General features: G+C 46.9%; 1 protein-coding gene across 1 annotated transcript; it reads right to left on the minus strand.

The window, feature by feature from the left end:
- Positions 1-4771: 4771 nt before the first annotated feature.
- On the minus strand, positions 4772-7009 carry LOC110204237 (disintegrin and metalloproteinase domain-containing protein 1a-like). Its single transcript, XM_020980506.2, has 2 exons — positions 5953-7009; positions 4772-4886 (listed from the first exon to the last, which is right to left on the minus strand). The coding sequence occupies exons 1-2, from the start codon at positions 6914-6916 to the stop codon at positions 4882-4884; spliced, it is 969 nt and encodes a 322-aa protein (XP_020836165.1). The 5' UTR covers positions 6917-7009; the 3' UTR covers positions 4772-4881.
- Between the last annotated feature and the right edge of the window lie 12782 nt (positions 7010-19791).

The following is a 19791-nucleotide window of genomic DNA, read 5'->3' on the forward strand; positions in this document are numbered from 1 at the left end:
AGAGGTAATACACTGCCTCGTGCATGGTAGGCACTTGGTGTGTTAAATTGAATTGAATTGGGAGCTCAGTGTGAGTCTGAGCAGTTTGTGAAAGATTCGTGGAAGAAGTGAGGTTTGAGCTGATACTAGAGGGAGGCAAACAGCAGGCCTGTGGTCTGCTCTACCTAGAATATACACCCCGGAGTGGGCCCAGGCCATTTCTGGGCAACCATGTAACAACCTCACAAGGTTTGCTGCTTTGGGATGGCAAAGCAAACTGTGAGTAGTCCTTGGCTTCCTCTACCCCATAAGGGCCAAAAGAGCTAGGGAATGTTGTGAAAAAGCTGTCAGAGGGGAGCCAGAAGGAGTGGCCTTCTCAGTAGACTTAATGACCTGACTCCCCTGTCTTTCCCTCTCCCTACTCCCTCTCTCTTTCAGTGGAATTAGGGAAGTTTGGAAGAGGTTTGGGGGGCAGAAAAAGAATGAGTTCTGTTTTGCGCGTGGATGAGTCTGAGATGTCACTTGGGACCTCCTGTTTGAAATGTCCGACAGGTACTTTGTGATGTGGGGTTGAAACTCAGAGAGAGACAAAGGCTGGGTGCATAGATCTGGGTCATAGGAGCATGCATTCAGAACTAAGAAAGACCTAGTCCAGTCCTCTCATTTTCCAGATGAAGAAGCTGAGGCCCAGAGAGGTTAAGTGATTTCCCTCCAAGCTTACAGCAGTAATGAGCAGAGGCAGATTTTGAACCCAGGTCCTCCACATTCAGTTCTCTTTCCAAAGTGAGATGACTTCACTGGCTGGATTAGAAGTTTCTGGGGAGTGGTTGGTGTGTAAGTTGGGAAGAGCAAATGGCACCCAGATAGCAGTGTCGCGACTGCAGCTTAGGTGACAATGTGTGGTAATTCACGTGATCAGAGTCAGTAGAGTGCTGGGCTGGGAGTCAGGACGCCATTGTTGTTGTCGTTGAGCTGTTCAGCCATGTCCAGTTCTTCCTGACTCCGTGGACCACAGCACGCCAGGCCCTTCTGTCCTTCGCCATCTCCAAGCTCATGGTTACGGTTTCCATGACACCTTCTGTCCATCTCATCCTCTGCTGCCTCCTTTGCCTTTTGCCTTGAATCCTTCCCAACACCAGGGTCTTTTCCAGTGAGTCCCATCCTCTCATTATGTATTTAAGCTTCAGCTTCAGTATTTGAGCTCCTGGAATTAACTCTTTAAATATTGACTTACTTGCCCTCCTTGCTGTCCAAGGGAGTCTCAAAAGTCTCCAGCACCACAGTTCAAAAGTGCCAATTCTGGGGCAGCTAGGTGGCACAGTGGATAGAGCACAGTCCTTGGAGTCAGGAGGAACTGAGTTCAAATCTGGCCTCAGACCAAACAATTGACACTTACTAGCTGTGTGACCCTAGGCAAGTCACTTAACCCCATCTGCCTTAAAAAAAACCAAAAGGACATGCTTACATAAGGGCCAATTCTGTGGCACTCAGCTTTCCTTATAGTCTGATCCTCACAGGCATACATTGCTACTGGAGAAACCATACCTTGGGCTGTTGGCAAGGTGATGTCTCTGCTTTTTAGTACACTGTCCAGATTTGCCATAGCTTTCCTTCCAAGGAGCAGGCATCTTTTCATTTCATGGCTGCAGTTGCTATCTGCGTTGATCTTTGAGCCCAAGAATATAAAATTTGACACTGCTTCCATTTCTTCTGCCTCTCTGTGCCAGGAAGTGATGGCACCAGTTGCCAAGATCTCTGGCCTTTTAATGTTAAGCTTCAAGCCAGCTTTTATACTCTCCTCTTTCACCCTCATCAAGAGGCTTCTTAATTCTTCTTTCTGCCACGAGAGTTGTATTGTCTGCATATCTGAGATTGTTGAGATTTCTCCTGGCAACCTTAATTACAGCTTTTGAATCATCCAGGCTGGCATTTCACATGATATACTCTGCATATAAGTGACATGAGGTGAGAACATACAGCCTTGTCACACTCCTTTTCCATTCTTAAACCACTCAGTTATTCCATGTTCAGTTCTCCCTGTTGCTTCCTGGTCCACACACTGGTTCCTCAGGAGACAAGTCAGACGATCTGGTCCTCCCCTCTCTTTGAGACCTTGTCACATATTTGGGGATCCACACAGTCAAAGGCTTTAGTGTCGTCAAGGAATCTCAATGACTAGTTTGCTTTTCCTTGTAAGGGTATGATGAATTCAACCCGTGCCTTTCAAAGCTGTCTTGCTTCTGTGTTTCCTTCTGACCCTCTTTGTGTTCTCTTCTTTGCATCCTTTAAAATAGCTTCCAAGAGCACATTTTTTCACTTTCCTCTTATTGCTTTTTCTTTCTTTGAAGGAGTCAAGAAAGCAGAACTAAAAGTTATTCTGGAACTTCCTGGCTTCCTCCCTAATCAAAGGAATGTTGGCATTTTTGTCTTTAGCTCCTTTGCCTCTTCCAAAACCAGCCTGCTCTTCTGGCTAGTCTTGGGTCACATGTCGCTGAAGCCCCGTTGCAGAATCTCAAGCATAACCTTGCTGGTGTGTGACATGAATGCAGTTATTCAGGAATCTGAAGATTGCTTGGCATTGCCCTTCTTAAGGGTTGGGACATAAACTGATCTTTTCCAATCCAGTGGACACTGTTGTGTTTTTTAATAAGACCATATAGGTGTGACCTAAAAAGAAGTGGAATTGAGTGATAGATTTAAGGGATTCGGTCTGGTAGAGGTGTGCGGTAGTGTACAGGAGGCAGCAACCAAAAAACATTCCAGCGAAAAAGAAGAGAAAAAAGCAGAACAGCTATGTGTGGGGAGGCTTTACAATGAGCCAAGGAAGGAAGGAAAGGGAAAGGGGAAGAGAAAGGGAAAGATGTACCCCACTTAATGGAGGATTCCAGAGAATAGCAGGGAGGGATAACTCGGTTGTTGTCCTTCATCGTGGAAGAGGACCTAAATGACGTCACTGTCCTGGGGTCAAGGTGCAGTGTGTCCAGCTGTGGGTGATGAGATCAGTGTGAGCTCAGTATCAGAGTGCAGGCAAACAGTCCATCTGAACAATTAGATGGACATATCTGTAAATTTGGGCATCTCATGTTTCTTTTGAACCACTACAGTTGTGCTTTGCTCACAGGGCACAGCACCTTCTTTGATGCCAGCTTGCCATGCTGGACAGTCCTGTGCCAGTGTCTCCCATGTCCTGCCATTTATTCCAAAGTTCTTCAAAGAGACCTTAAGAGTGTCCTTGTATCGCTTCTTCTGACCAACACGTGAAGACCTTCCTTGCGTGAGTTCTCCACAAAATGGTGTTTTAGGGCAGCGTACATTTGGCATTTCACTATGGCCAGTCCATCTGAGTTGTGCTTTCTGCAGTAGAGTTTGAATACTCGGCAGTTTAACTCAGGAAGGAACCTCAGTGTCCAGTATCTTATCCTGCCAGATGATCTTCAGAATCTTCCTAAGACAGTTCAAATGGAAGCAATTCATTTTCCTGGCATCTTGCTGGTGGACCGTCCAGGTTTCAGAGGCATACGACACTGAGGTCAGTACCAGGGCTCTGCAGACGTTTACTTTGGTAGACAGCCTAATGCCTCTTCTCTGCCACACTTTCCTTCGGTGCCTCCCAGACACTGAGCTCGGTCTTTCAGTGTGTGGGTCAATCTCATTATCAAGGTGTACATCTCTAGAGAGTATACTGCCCAGGTAAGTGAAGTGATCCACGGCACTGAAAATCTCTCCATTTGCTGGGACAGACAGTTCCATGTATGGTTGGTATGGTGCTGGCTGCTGGAGCACCTGCATTTTCTTGGTGTTAATTGTTAGGGCAAAATTAGCAGAAGCAGCAGAGAATCTATCCTCACGTTGTTGCACCTCAGCTTCAGAGGCTGCATTGAGAGCACAATCCTCTGTGAACAAAAGATCACACACCAACTCTCATGCCACGTTAGTCTTGGCTTGTGGCCTTCTGAAGTTGAACAATTTGCTGTAAGTGTGGTTGTTGGCACTGATGCTGTGTCAGTCCCCATGGAAGACTTCTGATGACATAGCTGGAAACATCATGCTAAAAAGCATGGGAGGGAGCCCACAGCCCTGAGCAATGCAAAGAAATAGAAGATAATGAAATGGGAAAGACAAGAGGTCTCTTCAAGAAAATTAGAGATATGAAGGGAAATTTTCATGCAAAAATGGCATGATAAAAGACCAAAAGGGTAGAGATTTAACAGAAGCAGAAGAGATTAAAAAGAGGTGACAAGAATACACAGAAGAATGACACAGGAAAGATGTGAACGTCACAGATAATCAGGGTGGTGAGGGTACTGATCTAGAGCAAGTCCTGGGACCCAAGCAGCCAAGAGTACAGGGAGATACTGGGAAGGAAACTTATGTCCTTAGGTCTGAAGGGTGGGAGGACCTGAGTGGTGACTGATCCAGAGAATTTAGAGCCATATTGGAAATGTTCCAAGGAAAAAAGAAAGAAAAATATAGCATCCTGAGCCCAGACACCCTGCCCTGTCCCTGAGGTCCCATCCTCTCTGGAGATTGCGTTTCTCATCTGCCAATGATCCCAGCCTCTCAAAGGGTCTGCCTCGCAGTCCTAGTCTCCTCGTTGAGCCCCTATGTGTTCGCATAACTCAAGAGAGACCCGAGTTCTGTGTGTGTAGCCCCAAGCTGAAACCCACATCTCTCCTGAACACAGTTGTATTTTTCACTTATCTTTTTATTCAAATGATTCCTGTTCCAAATCACAGCTATGCTTCCAAAGCATGAGTTGGTGACATGCAAGAGGTCCTGGGAGATGCCCAATCCTTCTCCTTCAGATCCTTCTTACACGGGCTTTTCTGAGCCTGTTTCGTGCGGCTTTCCTTTTTCTTCTTTTCCTTTTCTGGGCATAGGCCAGGATTATGAGGTACCAGATTACACTGTTCACAAGGAGGATGAGGGTAACCAGGAATAAGAGGATGGCCAGTAGTTGTTCACTATGTCTTTCTGTTGGGTGCTTGCTAGAAGGAGTATGTTTAATCCCTCGGGGATCAGTAGGTTGGTTCTGTGAGGAGGTGGTTCTGACTGGAGGAGGAAGTGTGGTGGTGGTGGTGGTGGTGGTTGTTGTGGGTATAGTGGTGGTGGTGATGATCTGGTGAGTGGTGGTGGAGATGGTAGTGGGAGGGGTAGTGGTTGTGGTAATTGTAGGAGTGGTGGTAGTCGTGGGGGTAGTGGGGGTGGGGATGAGGGTAGTAGTGGGGTTGGTGGTAGTCTCGGGGTAGTGGTGGTAGTGGTCGTGGTTCTTAGGGACGGTGTGGGAGTGGTCACAGTGGTGGTAGTTGGGGTGGTGGTGGGGGAGGAGGGGGTGCTGATAGTGGTGATGGGGAGGGGGTGGTGGTGGTGGGTGGGGAAGGGTGGTGGGGGTGGGGAAAGGGTGGTGGTGGTGGTGGGGGAAGGGGTGGTGGTGGGGGTGGGGGAAGGGGTGGTGGTGGTGGTGGGTGGGGAAGGGGGGTGGTGGTGGGGGTGGGGGAAATGGTGGTGGTGGGGGGGAAGGGGTGGTGGTGGTGGTGGGTGGGGAAGGGGTGGTGGTGGTGGGGGGGGAAGGGGTGGTGGTGATGGTGGGTAGGGAAGGGGTGGTGGTGGTGGGGGTGGGGGAAATGCTGGTGGTGGTGGGGGAAGGGGTGGTGGTGGTGGTGGAGGGAGTTGTGGTGGTGGTGGTGGAGGGAGTTGTGCTGGTGGGTGTGGGGGTGGAGGTAGTGCTGGTTGGTGTATTGGTGGTGGGAGGGGTGGGGGTGGTTTTGGTGGTTGGGGTGGGGGTGGTCCTGGGGTTGGGGGTGATAGGGTGTTTGGTATGGGAGGTTGTGTTGGCGGTAGTGGTGGGGGTGGTAGTTGTGGGGGTATTGGTGGTGGTAGTAGTGGTGGGAGTGGTCGTGGTCTGGGGAGTTGTGATTGTAATTAGAACAATGGGCCCACTATCTATACTGCCCCCATGACCTATTGTCTTACAATTTGGAGGGGCATAGCCAGAATCACAGTGGCAGTGTCTCAAGTTGTTACACACCCCTCTTCTATGACAGTTGATAGTTGGATTGCACTGAGGCCAGAGGAAGTTTCCAGGAGATGAGCAGACACTGTTGATGCAGACCTTGTTCGGGGCACATCTGGTACCGTTGGACACTCGTGCTCTATCAGGAACACCAACCTCCTCAAAGAGGTCTGCGCCCCAGCACCAAGTTTTATCATACCTCACCTGGATGAAGGTGTGGTGGTTCTTACTGTGGGGTATGTTCAGCACCTTCTCACATACAACCTTCCCGCACTTGACATTATGGTCAGCACAACTCAGAAAGTTCTTGTGCAGCCCAGTAAATACACTGCCACAGTTCCCAAACCGGTCCCCTTTGGAATTCATGAACCGATAGCAACTATCTCGGGCAGATATGGCTTCTTTGCCAAAGATCTCAACACACTGTTTATTCAGGTCCTGACAGTGCCCTCCATAGCAAATCCCTTCACGTGCGCACGGGGTGCCATCTTGTTTGTAGACATCTGGTTGGCACCACATGGAGGTACCATTGCAATATTCAGGGAGGTCACACTCATCCTTACTGGGACGGCAAACACTGCCCCTTAACCGAAATTGGCAGCCCTCACAGCAGGGCCCGAAGGCGCATACGGAACCTCTGGTCATCCTGCATGTGGGAAGACAGCAAGGGTCCTTCGAGCAGGTCTCAACACTGCCACAGTCACACTCCTCCCCTCTGTCTAACACTCGGTTCCCACAGACTGACTTCCTCATTATTCTGCTGGGGTCTGGCTTGTTGTAGAGGCAGGTCCCACGGCGTGTCCTTATAAATTCATAGTAGTTGTCAATACTGCAATTACTGTAACGACTCTCACGGGTGACAGCCTCATTCATGATGCAGGAAGATTGTTCTCCACATCTGCAGCCTGAATGGTCATGCATCATGCCTAGGGTGTGACCTAGCTCATGGGCCAGGAGGTTAGTGAAGCGGGTTATGTCTTCATGATAGAAGGAGTTAATCGTTGCAGCTCTGTAATGTGTACAAACCTTTGGAAATAGGCATCACCCATTGCACTTTTAGGACGATGCCCGACGATCAGATGGGCACTATCATGAATCAGCCTATTGAAGACGTTGTTGGCCATCCATATGTTGAAAGTTATAAGGGCGAACCTTATATCTGTTTCTGAAATATAGGCCTGATTTCCTCTGTCCAGATCTCCAAACCAATCAGGACGACTCTGGTGTTGAACTCATAGGTCAAGCTGTCTAGCTGTGAGACGACGTCCATCACCTTCTCGGTTGTCTTGGTCACATTTCCGCCCACTTTTGGAACCTTTTCTTGTCAACCACAATGTACGTCTCCACATACTTGGTGTGTGACCAGATATAATCCATAGGGGTTCTCTCAATTTCACTCTCTCTCTCATCCATATCACCTACATCTTCTTTCCCTTTTAAATGGCTCCTGAATTGAAGAGGTTCCCTCTTAGGTCCCTTGCAGGGATCGAATGTGTCCTTTTTCATTTTGTACAGGACGTGTTCAAACTTACTTGAGGCATCAATGGGCTCAATGTTGTAGACTGTTTTCTCTATGGTTATTATGCCCTTGAGGCCAGAGCAGGTACTGAGAGACACTAGGGAGCCCAGATCACTTTCCACATATCCATCATAGTAGCAGTCATCTGGGAGAAAAGGCATGTCCAAAACTAGCTTCCCTTTGTAGTAAGTGTAGACAGGGAAGTTCTTAGCAAATAGCCCTCTCTTTTGTTTCAGATGAATCACCTGCCTCTTGCCTCTCATAAATATTGAATAGGAGATTTTTCCTGCTCCTTCTCTCTTCCCTGGTTATTAATCTCTTGGGGATGACTACTTCATAGGAAGTGTAATATACTGATCCCAAGGCACAATGAGTGCCTGGAAGGAGTACCGCTATCAACAGAAGGAAGAACCCCCAGCTGGCATGGGAGGACCCAGCCCAAGACCCCACTCCCACATGGGGGGCGCTCTGAAAGACAACTCTCTTTCTTCTTCATCCATGGCCACTTGGCTGCACAGGAGGGGAGTCAGGGGACACAGCTCGGGCTATGTCCCCAGCCCTGACCCCAGAGAAGCAACTGATGCTGCTGGGCCTCTGCCCTTAACTCCTCACCTGGACCCTGGTCCTCTGAGTGACATGATCTTGAAAGCTGTGTAGGCTGTTCATTGCCCTCCCAGAGAAGTCCTAGGATGTCAAGTGGCCCTCTGACTCCCTCCCATCTTGGGCCCTTAGGGTTCCAGTCTGTGTCTTCCTATGGCAGCAGCAGCAGCCTGGGCCCTCTATAAATCCCTCTGGTTTCTAGATAAGTTTCTTCAGCCCCCACACTGGATGCATTGACTGCAGATGGCCTCCTAGTATCTTGTCCCTGGAGAGAAGGGAAAAAAAAATGCCTCCCTCCCTTTTATCCTCCATCACAATGGCAACCCCTCCCCACCCTTTGTATCCCAGAGTTACAGAGCTGGGGTGGGGTGGGGCAAAGGTCCCTGGGGATGGCTCTCAGTTGGCTGGCTTTCTCCTTTGGCCAAAGCCAGTATTATTACTTTTGTTTCACACTGCCAATACTATCTCTGTCTCTGATTCAGAGCTCCCTCCATGCCAAAAGGTTTTGGCCTGACCCTTGATAGGTAGCATGAGACCTGTTTGAGCCCTTCCTCGCCCCAAGGAGGTTGAAAACCCGGACTGGTCAATCACAAGGGGACATTTTGTCCCAGTCTGAGTTAACATGCCATAATCCTTTGGGATGCTCTCTGAGTGAATCCAGAGTTTTCCTGCTAGATGAAGCTGACCAGAGCATTCTCCTGTTTATGACTGATGAGGGCCAGTCACTGTGAACCTGACACTATCTTGATGAATGGTATTTCTCTCATCTCATTGTTTTAGGGACCCTATCCTACCGTGACGCTCTCTTATTTTATGACGTTCTCTTGTTTATGGCTGACAGAAACCAGGCACCCTAGGGGCACTGTCTTGTTCTATGGAAAGTATAATTTTACTGACAAAGGACACAGGGGAAAGGGAGGAGGGAACAGTTCCTTGCTGTATGGGTATATGGTGTCCTTCAAATGGCCTTTCTTTGAGCTCGTTTCCCAATGAACTCCCTGGATGTTGTGCATGAATGTCTGCCTCTGTGTGAGAAATAAACATGCTCATACAGCCTAGCTCTGTTTGCCTCTCTTAGAATGAACACTGCAGGTGGACAGCAGGCAGTGCCCCCTGTCTAGGGACAGAGGTAGGAAAGAATTCTTTCTGCCAGGGAGGAAAGAATGAGAGACTGAGTCACAGGGGCTTCTGTATGCATACACTGTTTTCATTTTGATGGCCAATCAAAAAGTCTCATCACCACACAGTTAGGGGACAGGAAACAGTCAGATGACCTGCACCTGCTCTGAAGTATTGAGCAGGGCCTTCACCATGGTACATGCATGGAAGCAGACCCAGCAAACATCCATGCTAGGAACTGCATCAGGCAGAGCATGCTTTGCATGCTTTGAAGGCCTGGCCTCTTATTGGTCAGTGCTCCATTAGGTCGTCAGTAAGCACTTATTAAGCACCTAGTATGTGCCAGCCAATAAGCATTTATTAAGTGCCTGCTGTGTGCCAGACACTGTGCTGAGTGCTCACATACAAACAGAGGCAAAAAGAGAGTTCCTCCCCATGAGCAGCTCACAATGTAATGGGGGAGAAAACAAGCAAGAAGTCATATACAGGATAAATAGGAAATAATTAACATAAACTAGGCAGGAATTGAGAGGGATCAGAAAGAGCTTCCTGTAGAAGGGGAGATTTTAGCTGGGACTGCAAGGAAGCCAGAGAAGCCAGGAGGAGGAGGTGAAGAGGGAGAGTGTTCCAGGCTTGAAGGACAGTCAGTGAAAATGCCCAGAGCTGAGAAATGGAGAGTGTTGTTGATGGGCAGAGGGAAGGAATATATCAGGAGATGCCTGTGGTATAAAAACAAAAAGCATCAGTAAAACATGAAAAAAAAAATGAAATGATTCTCCTTCGATAGGCCCTTCAGGACAATTTGTAAACTCAAGCATAGAAGTGGTGTTACTTGTGAAAGAAAGGGGAGGCGTCTTTCTGCAGGAAGTGAAGAGAACTTCCAAAACTACTGAAAAGAGTTTGCAGGAAAGAATGGGTTGCATTAGGTGACCTTCGAAGTGCCATCCAACTCTGACAGTCTGTGATAGTGGACCCCCATCCATTATTCAGTTATTCCTCATCATCATTATTATTATCAGGGAGGCAGTTGGAGTTAAGTGATTTGCCCAGGGTCACACAGCTATTAAGTATCGAGCTTCTGTGGCCAGATTTGAAGTCGGGTCTTCCTGACTCTGCTACTGGTGCTCTATCCATTTTGACACCTATGGCCCCTTCAATCATCCATTATAATTGACCAATCCATTATCCCAAAAGTGTTCAGCAGCTGCTATGTTCTAGGCCCTGGAAATAGAAGTGCAAAGAACAGAAGAATGGAACTGTTAGGACCTTATACTAGTGAGACAACAACAAAAATATATAAAGACATATATACCTTTATATGTAAAAATAAATAGTATAAATAAATTGTGAATCAATACAAATATACTCAAAGCAGTTAAATGCAAGGTGGTTAGGGAGGGAGAAGACTAGTACCTGGTGGGATCAGGAAAAGTTGAATGGGGAAGATGGTGCTTGAGTTAAAGAAGGAGAGAAGCTCCATGAGTCAGAGTTGAGGAGGGAGGGCATTTTAGGCACGGGGCAGAGCCAGTGCAAAGGTGTGGAGGAAGGAGACTCAGTGCTCTATGCAGGGAAGACAATGACGGCTACTATGGCTGGATCATGGAGTGGGAGAAGCAGAATAATGTATAATGAGGCTGGAGAGATAGGTTGGGGCCATATTAGTCAGAACCTTAAAAGCTAAACAGAGAAGGTTCTACTTGATCCTACGGACTATAGGAGAGCATCGACACTGAACATGAAGTGATCAGCTGTACGCTTGAGGAAGCTTCCTTTGGCAGCAGAGAGTAGCATAGACTGAAGTCTGAGAGATTGGAGGCAGGGACACCAATTAAGCAGCTGTTGAAATAGAATAGACAGGGGGTGAGTAAACTGAGGCACAGTCAGGTATGTTAAGTGACTTTCCCAGGGGGCAGAGAGCAAGTCAGTGGGCATTTATTAAGCACCAGCTAAGTACCAGGCACTTTGGTAAGCACTTAGGACCCAAAGATGGGCAAAGGTGGTCCCATCGCTGAAGGTGCTCCCAGGCTAATGACAACTGTGTACAAACAAGATACATAGAGATAAATTTGAAATCGTCACTAGAGGGAAATTAGGAAGAATGAAGAGAGAGAATTTATGTATTAAGAATTAGTTAGAATTACAAAGGGTTGAGAAAGGCTTCCTGTAGAAGGTAGGATTTTAGCTGAAACCTGAAGGAAGCCAGGGAGACCAGGAGGCAGAGGTGAGGAGGGAGGGCATTCCAGGCATGAGGGCTGGCCAGTGTAAATGCCTAGTGTCAGGAGGTGGAGTGTCTTGACCAAAGGAGGCCATTGTCATGGAATCACAGAGTAGGGAAGAAAGAGGAAGGCGTGAGAAGATTGGAAGGAGGAGGCAGGTTACAAGGGGGTTTTAACAGCAAACACAAGGTTTTACATTCGATCATGGAGGGCCCGAGGAGCCCCTGGAGTTTACTGAATAGAGAGATGATAGGATCAGAGTAGTGCTTTAGGAAGATGAGCTTGACAGTTGAGTGAAGGATTGATTAGAGTGGAGAGAGCTTGGTGGCAGTGACAGAGGAGAGAAGTGTATGTATAGAAAAGGTGCCAAGAGGCAGAATGCTCAACATTTGGCAACAGATTAGGTACAGGGAATGAAAGAGAATGAGGAGTCCAGGATGACACTTGGTTTGGTGGTGTGGGTGACTGGGATCATGATGATGCCCTCAACAGTGATAGGACATGAGGAAGAGGGGAGGGTTGGGGGGATGCTGATGGGCCTGGTTTTGGAGATGTTGAGTTTAAGATGTCTAGGAGACATCCAGTTTGAGATGTTGAACAGGTGGTTAGTTGTCGATGTGACACTGGAGGTTAAGAGAGAGTTTAGGGCTGGAAAATAGATGCCAGAATCATCAGCATCGAGATGACTATTGAGGCTGACAAGATCACCTGTAGACAGAGAAGTGGAATCCAGGCAGAGACTTCCTCAGCAGACACTCACATTGAGTGGACATGACCTGGACAAACATCCAGCAAAGGCAAATGAGAAGAAGTGGTCCAACAAGTAAGAGGAAATCCAGGAGAGAGCAGTGTCATGAAAACTAGATCGATATAGAAGTCCTCCAAGATCGACAATGAAATGATGGGACTGGGGGGAAAATATCCCCGAGGGAAACTGTAGAAAGAGAAGAGGCCTGAGATAAGAGCCTTGGGCAATGTCGAAATTAAGGACATAGAGGAAAAGAACCCAGGGACAGAAGAGGAACAGGAGACGACGACAACTCAAGAAGACAGGTGAAGTGGACTTCAGGGCAACAGATGTGAGTAGGGAGAAAATTGATGGCATTCCCTCTCAGCATGGGAAGGCCCTCAGATATGTTTTCAGTCAAATAGGAGCTGAGGCCATTTGTTTTGAGTGATGGAAGGAAGGAGCAGGGATAAGACCTTTGATTTAGAGCAAAAGTCAAGGAAGAGAATAATCCCATGTGACAATCCCTATGAATACTGAAGATACCTCTCATGTCTCACATGGGCCTTCTCCAGGCCTTTCAGCATCCCTACTGTCTTCACATGACATGGACTCAAGGCCTTTCACCAACCTGGCCACCTTCCTGAGGATGCACTCTGATTTATCAATACTCTTCTTGAAATTGGGCAGCCGTGACCAAACGTAGTTCTCCAGATGGATTCTGACCAGGGCAGAGTGCAGAGGGCCCATTGCCTCTGTACCCTTAAACCCGATTTTCTTAAGGTAGCCTAAGATGGGATTAACTGTTGTTGGCAACACAGTGGTACGGATTAGTTTGCCATCTTCTTCTCACATGCACCATTGTGCTACTCCATTTTGGACTCATGAAATAGACTTTCTGAAACCAAGTGTAAGATTTGATGTTATCCTAATTAATTTTCTTTTTACTTGATTAAGCCCAGTGTTTTTGCTTGGCAAACTTTTTTTTGCAACTTTGCTCTGCCCTAGGAGGGAAATGTGTTATGTGGGAAAAGGGGACTGGACTTGAAATCATAGGAGCTGGATCAAAGTCTTGGCTCTGATGTTTACTGTACAACCTTGGGCAAATCACTTAATGTCTCTGGGCCTCAATCTACTCTTCTGTAGAAATCTAAGTTCCAGTCTGGTCTCAGACGCTTCTTAGCTGTGTGACCTCAGACACATCACTTACCCTCTCTTTGCCAGAGTTTCCTCTATTATAAAATGGGAATAATAATAGCACCTACCTCCCAGGGTTGTTGTAAAGCTGAAATGAGTTCATGTTTGTAAAGCACTAATCTCAGTTCTTGGCACGTATTTGGAGCTTAATACATGCATATTTTCCTTTCCTGCCTTCTCCCCAACAAGAATTTCATCAGAACTTTTTTTTTCACATGTTTTGCTATCATCTGCATCCACAGCCTTTCCCAGTTTAGCAACCCTGTCAAGGCAGGAAGTGAAATGAGGCTGCCACCATCTGTAATTGATGTAGCCAGGTGCTCATCATTCTGTGATTGTTGCTTCCTTTTCTACATGTTCAGTAACCGTCCTTTTCCTAATCTACCCTAGAATTTGGCCAAGAATCAAAGGCAAATTGTCTGGCCTCTAGTCTCCATTCTTTGCCTTTTTTTCAACATTGGGACAATATTTCCCCTTCTCCAATCCTGTGGTGCTTTCCCACTTCCCATGATCTCTCAAAGACTGACTCATAACCATAGCTGAGCAACCCCGTGGCATCTATCAGTTCTTTGGTCTTCATCGGGGCAAGGTGTCAAACTCAGGAAGGACAGGTAGGGACTCTCTTACCATCTCCCTAATCGTCTTGGCTACCAAGTTCCTGTTAGCCGTTTCATTCTGTCCTTTCCAGTCCAGAGGACATCCTCCTTAGCTGAGAAAACAGGAACAAAATGAGGACCTGCCCCCTGAATGTCTGCAGCATCTTGGTTAATACTGGGTAGGAGTTGCATGAGGATTATTTTTGGAGTGTCAAGTTTTAACACTGCAGTCTTCAGTGAGAGAGAACTCAATTTGTGTGTCTGGGCGACACATCTTCCAGAAGTATCCCCTTGCAGGTTGCTTTCCTCCACTTACTTTCTCCCAAAATAGCTGGAGATCTGAGGTCCAGATAGCTAATGTTGTCTTAAGCTTCCAGGTCCTTGGAGGTGAGAGTCACACCATGCTCTGCCCCAGCCAGACAACATCTAGAGTTCTGTGCTCAGCTCAGTGCTGGGCATGATAGTTTTGGCTGATAATGGCACCTACCTTCCAGGCTAGTTGTGAGGTTCAAATGAGATAACATTCCCAAAGCAGTTTGCAAACTTTCTTGTGCTCTATAAATGCTACTGTGTTCCATCCACCATGCCAAGAGCTGGTGATACAAAGACAAGCACAAAGCTGTCCCTGGTTCTCTTGAGCCAGGAAACTGATTCAGTTTTTGATACCCTCTCAGCCACCTCAGTTGCCTGTCCTCTCTGATTGGAGGCCTGGAAGGTGGAGCAATAAGCTCTTCCCAAATCCTTCCCGCCTAGAAGGCTCAGATGTGAACTTCCCAGGTAAGTCTCAGCTGGTCTGCCTGGTTTTGACTCCATGGAATATCATGGCTCAGTCCCCCCAGCCCTGTGCTGGGTGCCCCTTGGTACATCCCCTTGTCATCTTCCTTCTGTGTGCTGTCTTCCCCCATTAGAGTGTAAACTCCTTGAGGGCAGGGATTGTCTTTCTTTTTTCTTCTTTGCCTGCCCAGTGTTGCTTGACCCACTGTATAAGTTTAATAGATGGATTGAATTACTAAGGAAAAGCAAACTGACACAAAAATTAAATAAAAGATATTTTTCCAAGTTTGGAAAGTGAACACAATATAAATGTGAAGCAATTTGGTGGAGAAAGGGCACTAGCAACTGTGGGGATCAGGAGAGGAAGGAAGGAAACAATCATTGAGCACCTACTATGTGCCAGGCATTGTGAGAAGCACTTGCTATTGGAGGTGGTCTTTGACCTGAACCTCAAGGGAAGCTAGGGACTCTCTGATGAGATGTATACCAGGCATGGGCTTAGGGGCACATCCTGGACAAAGGTGTGGAGATGGGAGTTGGAGCCAGTATATTAAATATATAACAAGCCTGGAATGAATGGTAGGCTAAAGGCAGACTGCATTATAGAGAGGCTTATGGAAGGACAAATGTCCCAAGAATCCACACAGGGGCAGGCTACCTCAGGAAGCAGTGGGCTCCCCTCACTGAGGTCTTCACTCAAAGGCTGGGTGAGCATTTTGTCGTGATTGTGTGGAGCTTTTTTGTTCAGGAAAATGCTGATTTATGGCTTATGAGGTTAAATAATCCAGCAGTCTGCTTACATTAAGACTGAGCAGTCCCACCTGTGGAAGAGAGCTTGCCAAGCCATCAGTCTCTGTTGGAGATGAAAAAGGGATTGCATGAACTCCCTCACAATGTGAAAGAATTATAAAGCACTTACTTCGAGGTTGATGCTTTCCCACATGACACAATCACAGAGTCCCATAAATAGACCCACTGGCCATCCAGCCCAGCTGCAGTCCTGACAGGAATCCTCAGTGCAACTCACCTAGGAAATGCTCCTCCAAACTTTGCTGGGATACCTCCAGTGTGCAGGGAGGTCACTACTTCCAAAGGCAGACAATTCTGAATTTGGAGCTTGACCCATTCATTCAACAAGATACCTGCTTCGTGATTGATAGCCCATTAGGGAATGGGGAAGCAAATGGAAAAAAAAGGGTGGAGTCAGAGGACCTGGGTTCAATTGCCAGCCCTAATGTTGTGACCCTGGGTAAACCAGTTTGCCACTGTAGGTCTCAGTGTCCTATGTGTCAAACCGGGGGTTGTACCAGATGTTTTCTTGAGGTGTGTTCCAAATTCAAATCTGTGATCCTGCTTTCATTCTACTGGAGGAAAACAAGAGGCACTCAGAGCCATTGTTAGGAAGCTGTTTGTGCCACCTGGACAAAATCTTCCTCTCTACAAGTTGAAGGTGACCCTGGCTAGCTTGAGTGTGTAACCTGGCATGTGCTCTGCCCGAGTGAGCCTGGAGAGCTGACAGACACATTCAGAGATCCCACTGAGCTGTGACTTGTCCAGAGCATGCTGCTGTTAATGGATGAGAAATTAGAATCAAATAATAAAGTGTAAAGCTGAGGCAGATGGGGGCAAGGCGTCTGTGAGCAAGAGTGTCAGTGGTCACAGCTCCAGGAAACGGCTCTGTTTGCCCAGGGAATTGTTGGGAAGAGAAATGTAGGAGGAGCCCCAGGGGAGGACAGGAGGGGATGAGGAAAGTGCCCATCTGTGCTCAGGTGGAAAATCACGTGTTCTGTAACTGGAGATAAGAATCTGATCAACCATGCACAAGTATTTATTCAATCCCTACTGTTTGTACCATCCCAGTCCCAGGGAGGCCAGGTGCAAAGCAGGAGAAAACATGGTCATAAGGGAAAACTAAGAACACATTAAAGACTAAAGCTTTGAATGCAGTAAAATGTTTGCACAGCCCTTTATTTTAAGCTAAGAGTAATGTTAGGAATTGAGGAGACAGGAAGTCTGCCCAAATGTGGCCCAAGGGTATTCTCTGGGAGGGTCAGTACCCTGAGTCATAGCTTGGGTAAGAGGGGTGAGGGGAAAGGAAGGTGACATCTAGGCCAAACCTGGCTCTCTACCCCTTCCCCTCCAAAATTTTTATCTGGATGAATTCAGGCTCAAAATACAGCGTGGTAGAGTCAAAAAATTGCTGTTTTGTAATTGAAGAATCACAGCTAGGTGGCATAATGTATCTGATAGAGCACCAGCCCTGAAGTCAGGACTGAGTTCAAATCTGGCCTCAACCAAACATTTGACACTTAGTAGCTGTGTGACACTGGACAAGTCCTTAAACCCCCTTGCTTGAAAAAAAAAAAGAATCCGAGGTGGCTGAGTCCAGCCATAACTAAACGAAAGACCCTTCTCCCCTACATTACCAACAAGTGGTCATTCATGCTTTGCTTTATAGACCTCCACTAGAGATTTCCCTCCCTGCTAAGGCAGTCCATTCACTAATAGTAGTACTCCCTTGTGGACTGAAGAGTTGGAGCTCTGACTGTGATTGGACTCCATCCTCAGCTCTGCTATTTACTGACTACATGACATTAATCGAGTTGTCACTTCCTCTCCTCTAGACAAGGGTGTGTTGGTAAAAGTTTAACAACCAGGCCCTCTCCAGGGAAGAAATTGGAGGCGCCTACACTTTGAAGTTTAATTGCATTGTCAACACTTTCTTAAGTGTAGACAGTAGACTTCAGAAAGTCTCTATTCTAGACAAGCAATAAATCAGGCCTCATTTGTAGTGATTTCTGAGGAGTAAATGCTCACACTGAAAACTGAACAATGCTAAGCCTGTTAGAACTGTTTCCAGCACACTCTCGCCTCAGGGTTTCAGGTTTTGTGCCTGTGAAATGAAGGGATTGCACCAAATGCCTTTAAGGTAGCATGCTACAAACCCTGACTCTGAAGTCTGAGGAGCTGGGTTCAGACCTTGGGCAAGTCATTGACAACCATTTCCAACCCTTTCCCTTCCCCATCCCAGGTCTTAGTTTCCTCATCTGCAAAAGGAGGGGATTGGACTGAGTGGCCTCTAAGGCTTCTTCTAATACTAAATCTGGGATCCTGGGATCCTTTCAACTCTAAATTCTATGGCAAATCAGCCATATCAATCAGCAAGCAATTATTAAGCACCTACTAAGTACCTAATGTGGTCAGCTAGATGTCACCATGGTACACAGAATACCGTGTTTGGAGTCAGAAAGTCATCTTCGTGAATTCAAATCCCACCTCAGACACTTAGTAGCTGTGTCACTTCATTCTGTTTGCCTCAGTTTCCTCATGTGTAAAAGGGCTGGAGAAGGAAATGGCACACCATTTCTGGCTCTTTGCCAAGAAAACCCCAAAGGGGGTCAGGAAGAGTTGGACACGGCTGAAAACGGCTCAACAACAAGAAGTGTCTCATGCTGGGAAGACAAAGACCAACGCTAACTAGCCCCTGCCCTCGAGGAGTTTACATTCCAGTGGGGAGTACAATCTATTTACAATCAATCACCAAAGAAATACAAAAATCATTTTTTGTAGGGCAAGGAATAACACCTGGAAGCAGAAAAGGTGTCTTGAAGGAGGTGGCCCTTGTGCTGTGCTGTGGGCTAAGAGGAAGAGTTGAGGAGGGAGGGAATTCCAAGCAGTGGAGACAGCCAGGACAAAGGTCCAGAGGCCAGAGGTGAGGTTCCATGCTCTGAGAACAAGTAGAATTATGTGGCTAGAAAGAGAGTAAATAAGGGAGAATCATATAAAATCAGTCTGAAAGCAGGCTAGGGGCAGATGATGTAGGGCTTGTCATCCAAGGATCATAGATTTAGAGCTGGAAGATGCCTTAGAAGGTTATGGAAGCAACCTCATTTCATAGAGGAGGAAGCTTGGACACTAAGAAGTTAAGCGCTGACTTGCCCACGGTCAAATAGTGTCTGAGGGAGGATTTGAACCCAGGCTTTCCTGATTCTAAATCAAATGCTCTGCCTACTATGAAGAATTTGGATTCCTTCAGATGGGCAAAGATAGTCCTTGAAGCTTCTTCAGCAAGGGATTGACAGGATGACTTAGAATCCATGAAGGTCATGCAGGCTTTTAGAGAAGGGAGAAACTTAGGGTTAAGAGACCAATGTGGAGGCTGTCGCAATAATCTAGGCAACAGATGATGAGGTCAGAATGAGGAGGATTGTAATGTGTGTAGAAAGAAAGCTACAGATACAAGAAATACTGTGGAAGTCAAATCAACAAGACTTGGCAACTGGAGGGGTGAGGGAGAAGGAAACACGGATGACTCCTAGGTTTCAAAACTGGGTGTCTGGAAGAATGGAGGAGTCTTAGATGGAAAAGGGAAGAGGAGAGTCGGTTCATGGAGAAAGCATTCTGTTTTGTTCATGTTAATTTTGAACATTTCTGGTAATCCATTGCGAAGATGTCCATCAAGTTGTTGGAGATTTATGACTGGAACTTGGGAGGGAACTGATCGCTGGATGTGTGGATTTGGGAGGTGCCTGAATGAGGAGAGTTGAATCCAGGGGAGCTGATGAAGAGAGAGGAGAGAAGAGATAGCCCTGGATTCTACCATTGCATAGGGTTTTGGGACATGGGCAATTACCCTGCAAAGGAGACTGAGAAGGAAAGTTCACACAGGTAGGAAGAAAACCATAACAGAAAAATGTCATGGAATGTCAGCCATGAAGAGGTCTGGTCATCAGAGTCAGAAGCTAGATAGAAGCCAGAAAGACTGAGAAAAACCTTTGGCTTTAGCAATAATGACATTACCCGTCACCTCTCAGAGAGCAATTTCAGTTGAGTGGAAATGGCAGCCAGATTGCAAGCAGTTGACAAATAGGAAGTGAGGGAGGGTGAGTAGAAGCCATAAAAGTAGACAGTTTTTTCTAGGATCAGAGAAAGAATAAAGAAAACAACAAAAGAAAAGGAGAGCAAACAGTACGCTTCCATGTGCATTGAGACTCCATACTTCTTTCTCTGGATGTGGATAGCAGTTTCCATCATGAGTCTTTTGGATTTGT

The sequence above is a fragment of the Phascolarctos cinereus genome, unplaced genomic scaffold, assembly GCF_003287225.1.
Source record: "Phascolarctos cinereus isolate Bilbo 61053 unplaced genomic scaffold, phaCin_HiC Scaffold_153;HRSCAF=722, whole genome shotgun sequence".
NCBI classification, from domain to species: Eukaryota; Metazoa; Chordata; class Mammalia; order Diprotodontia; family Phascolarctidae; genus Phascolarctos; species Phascolarctos cinereus.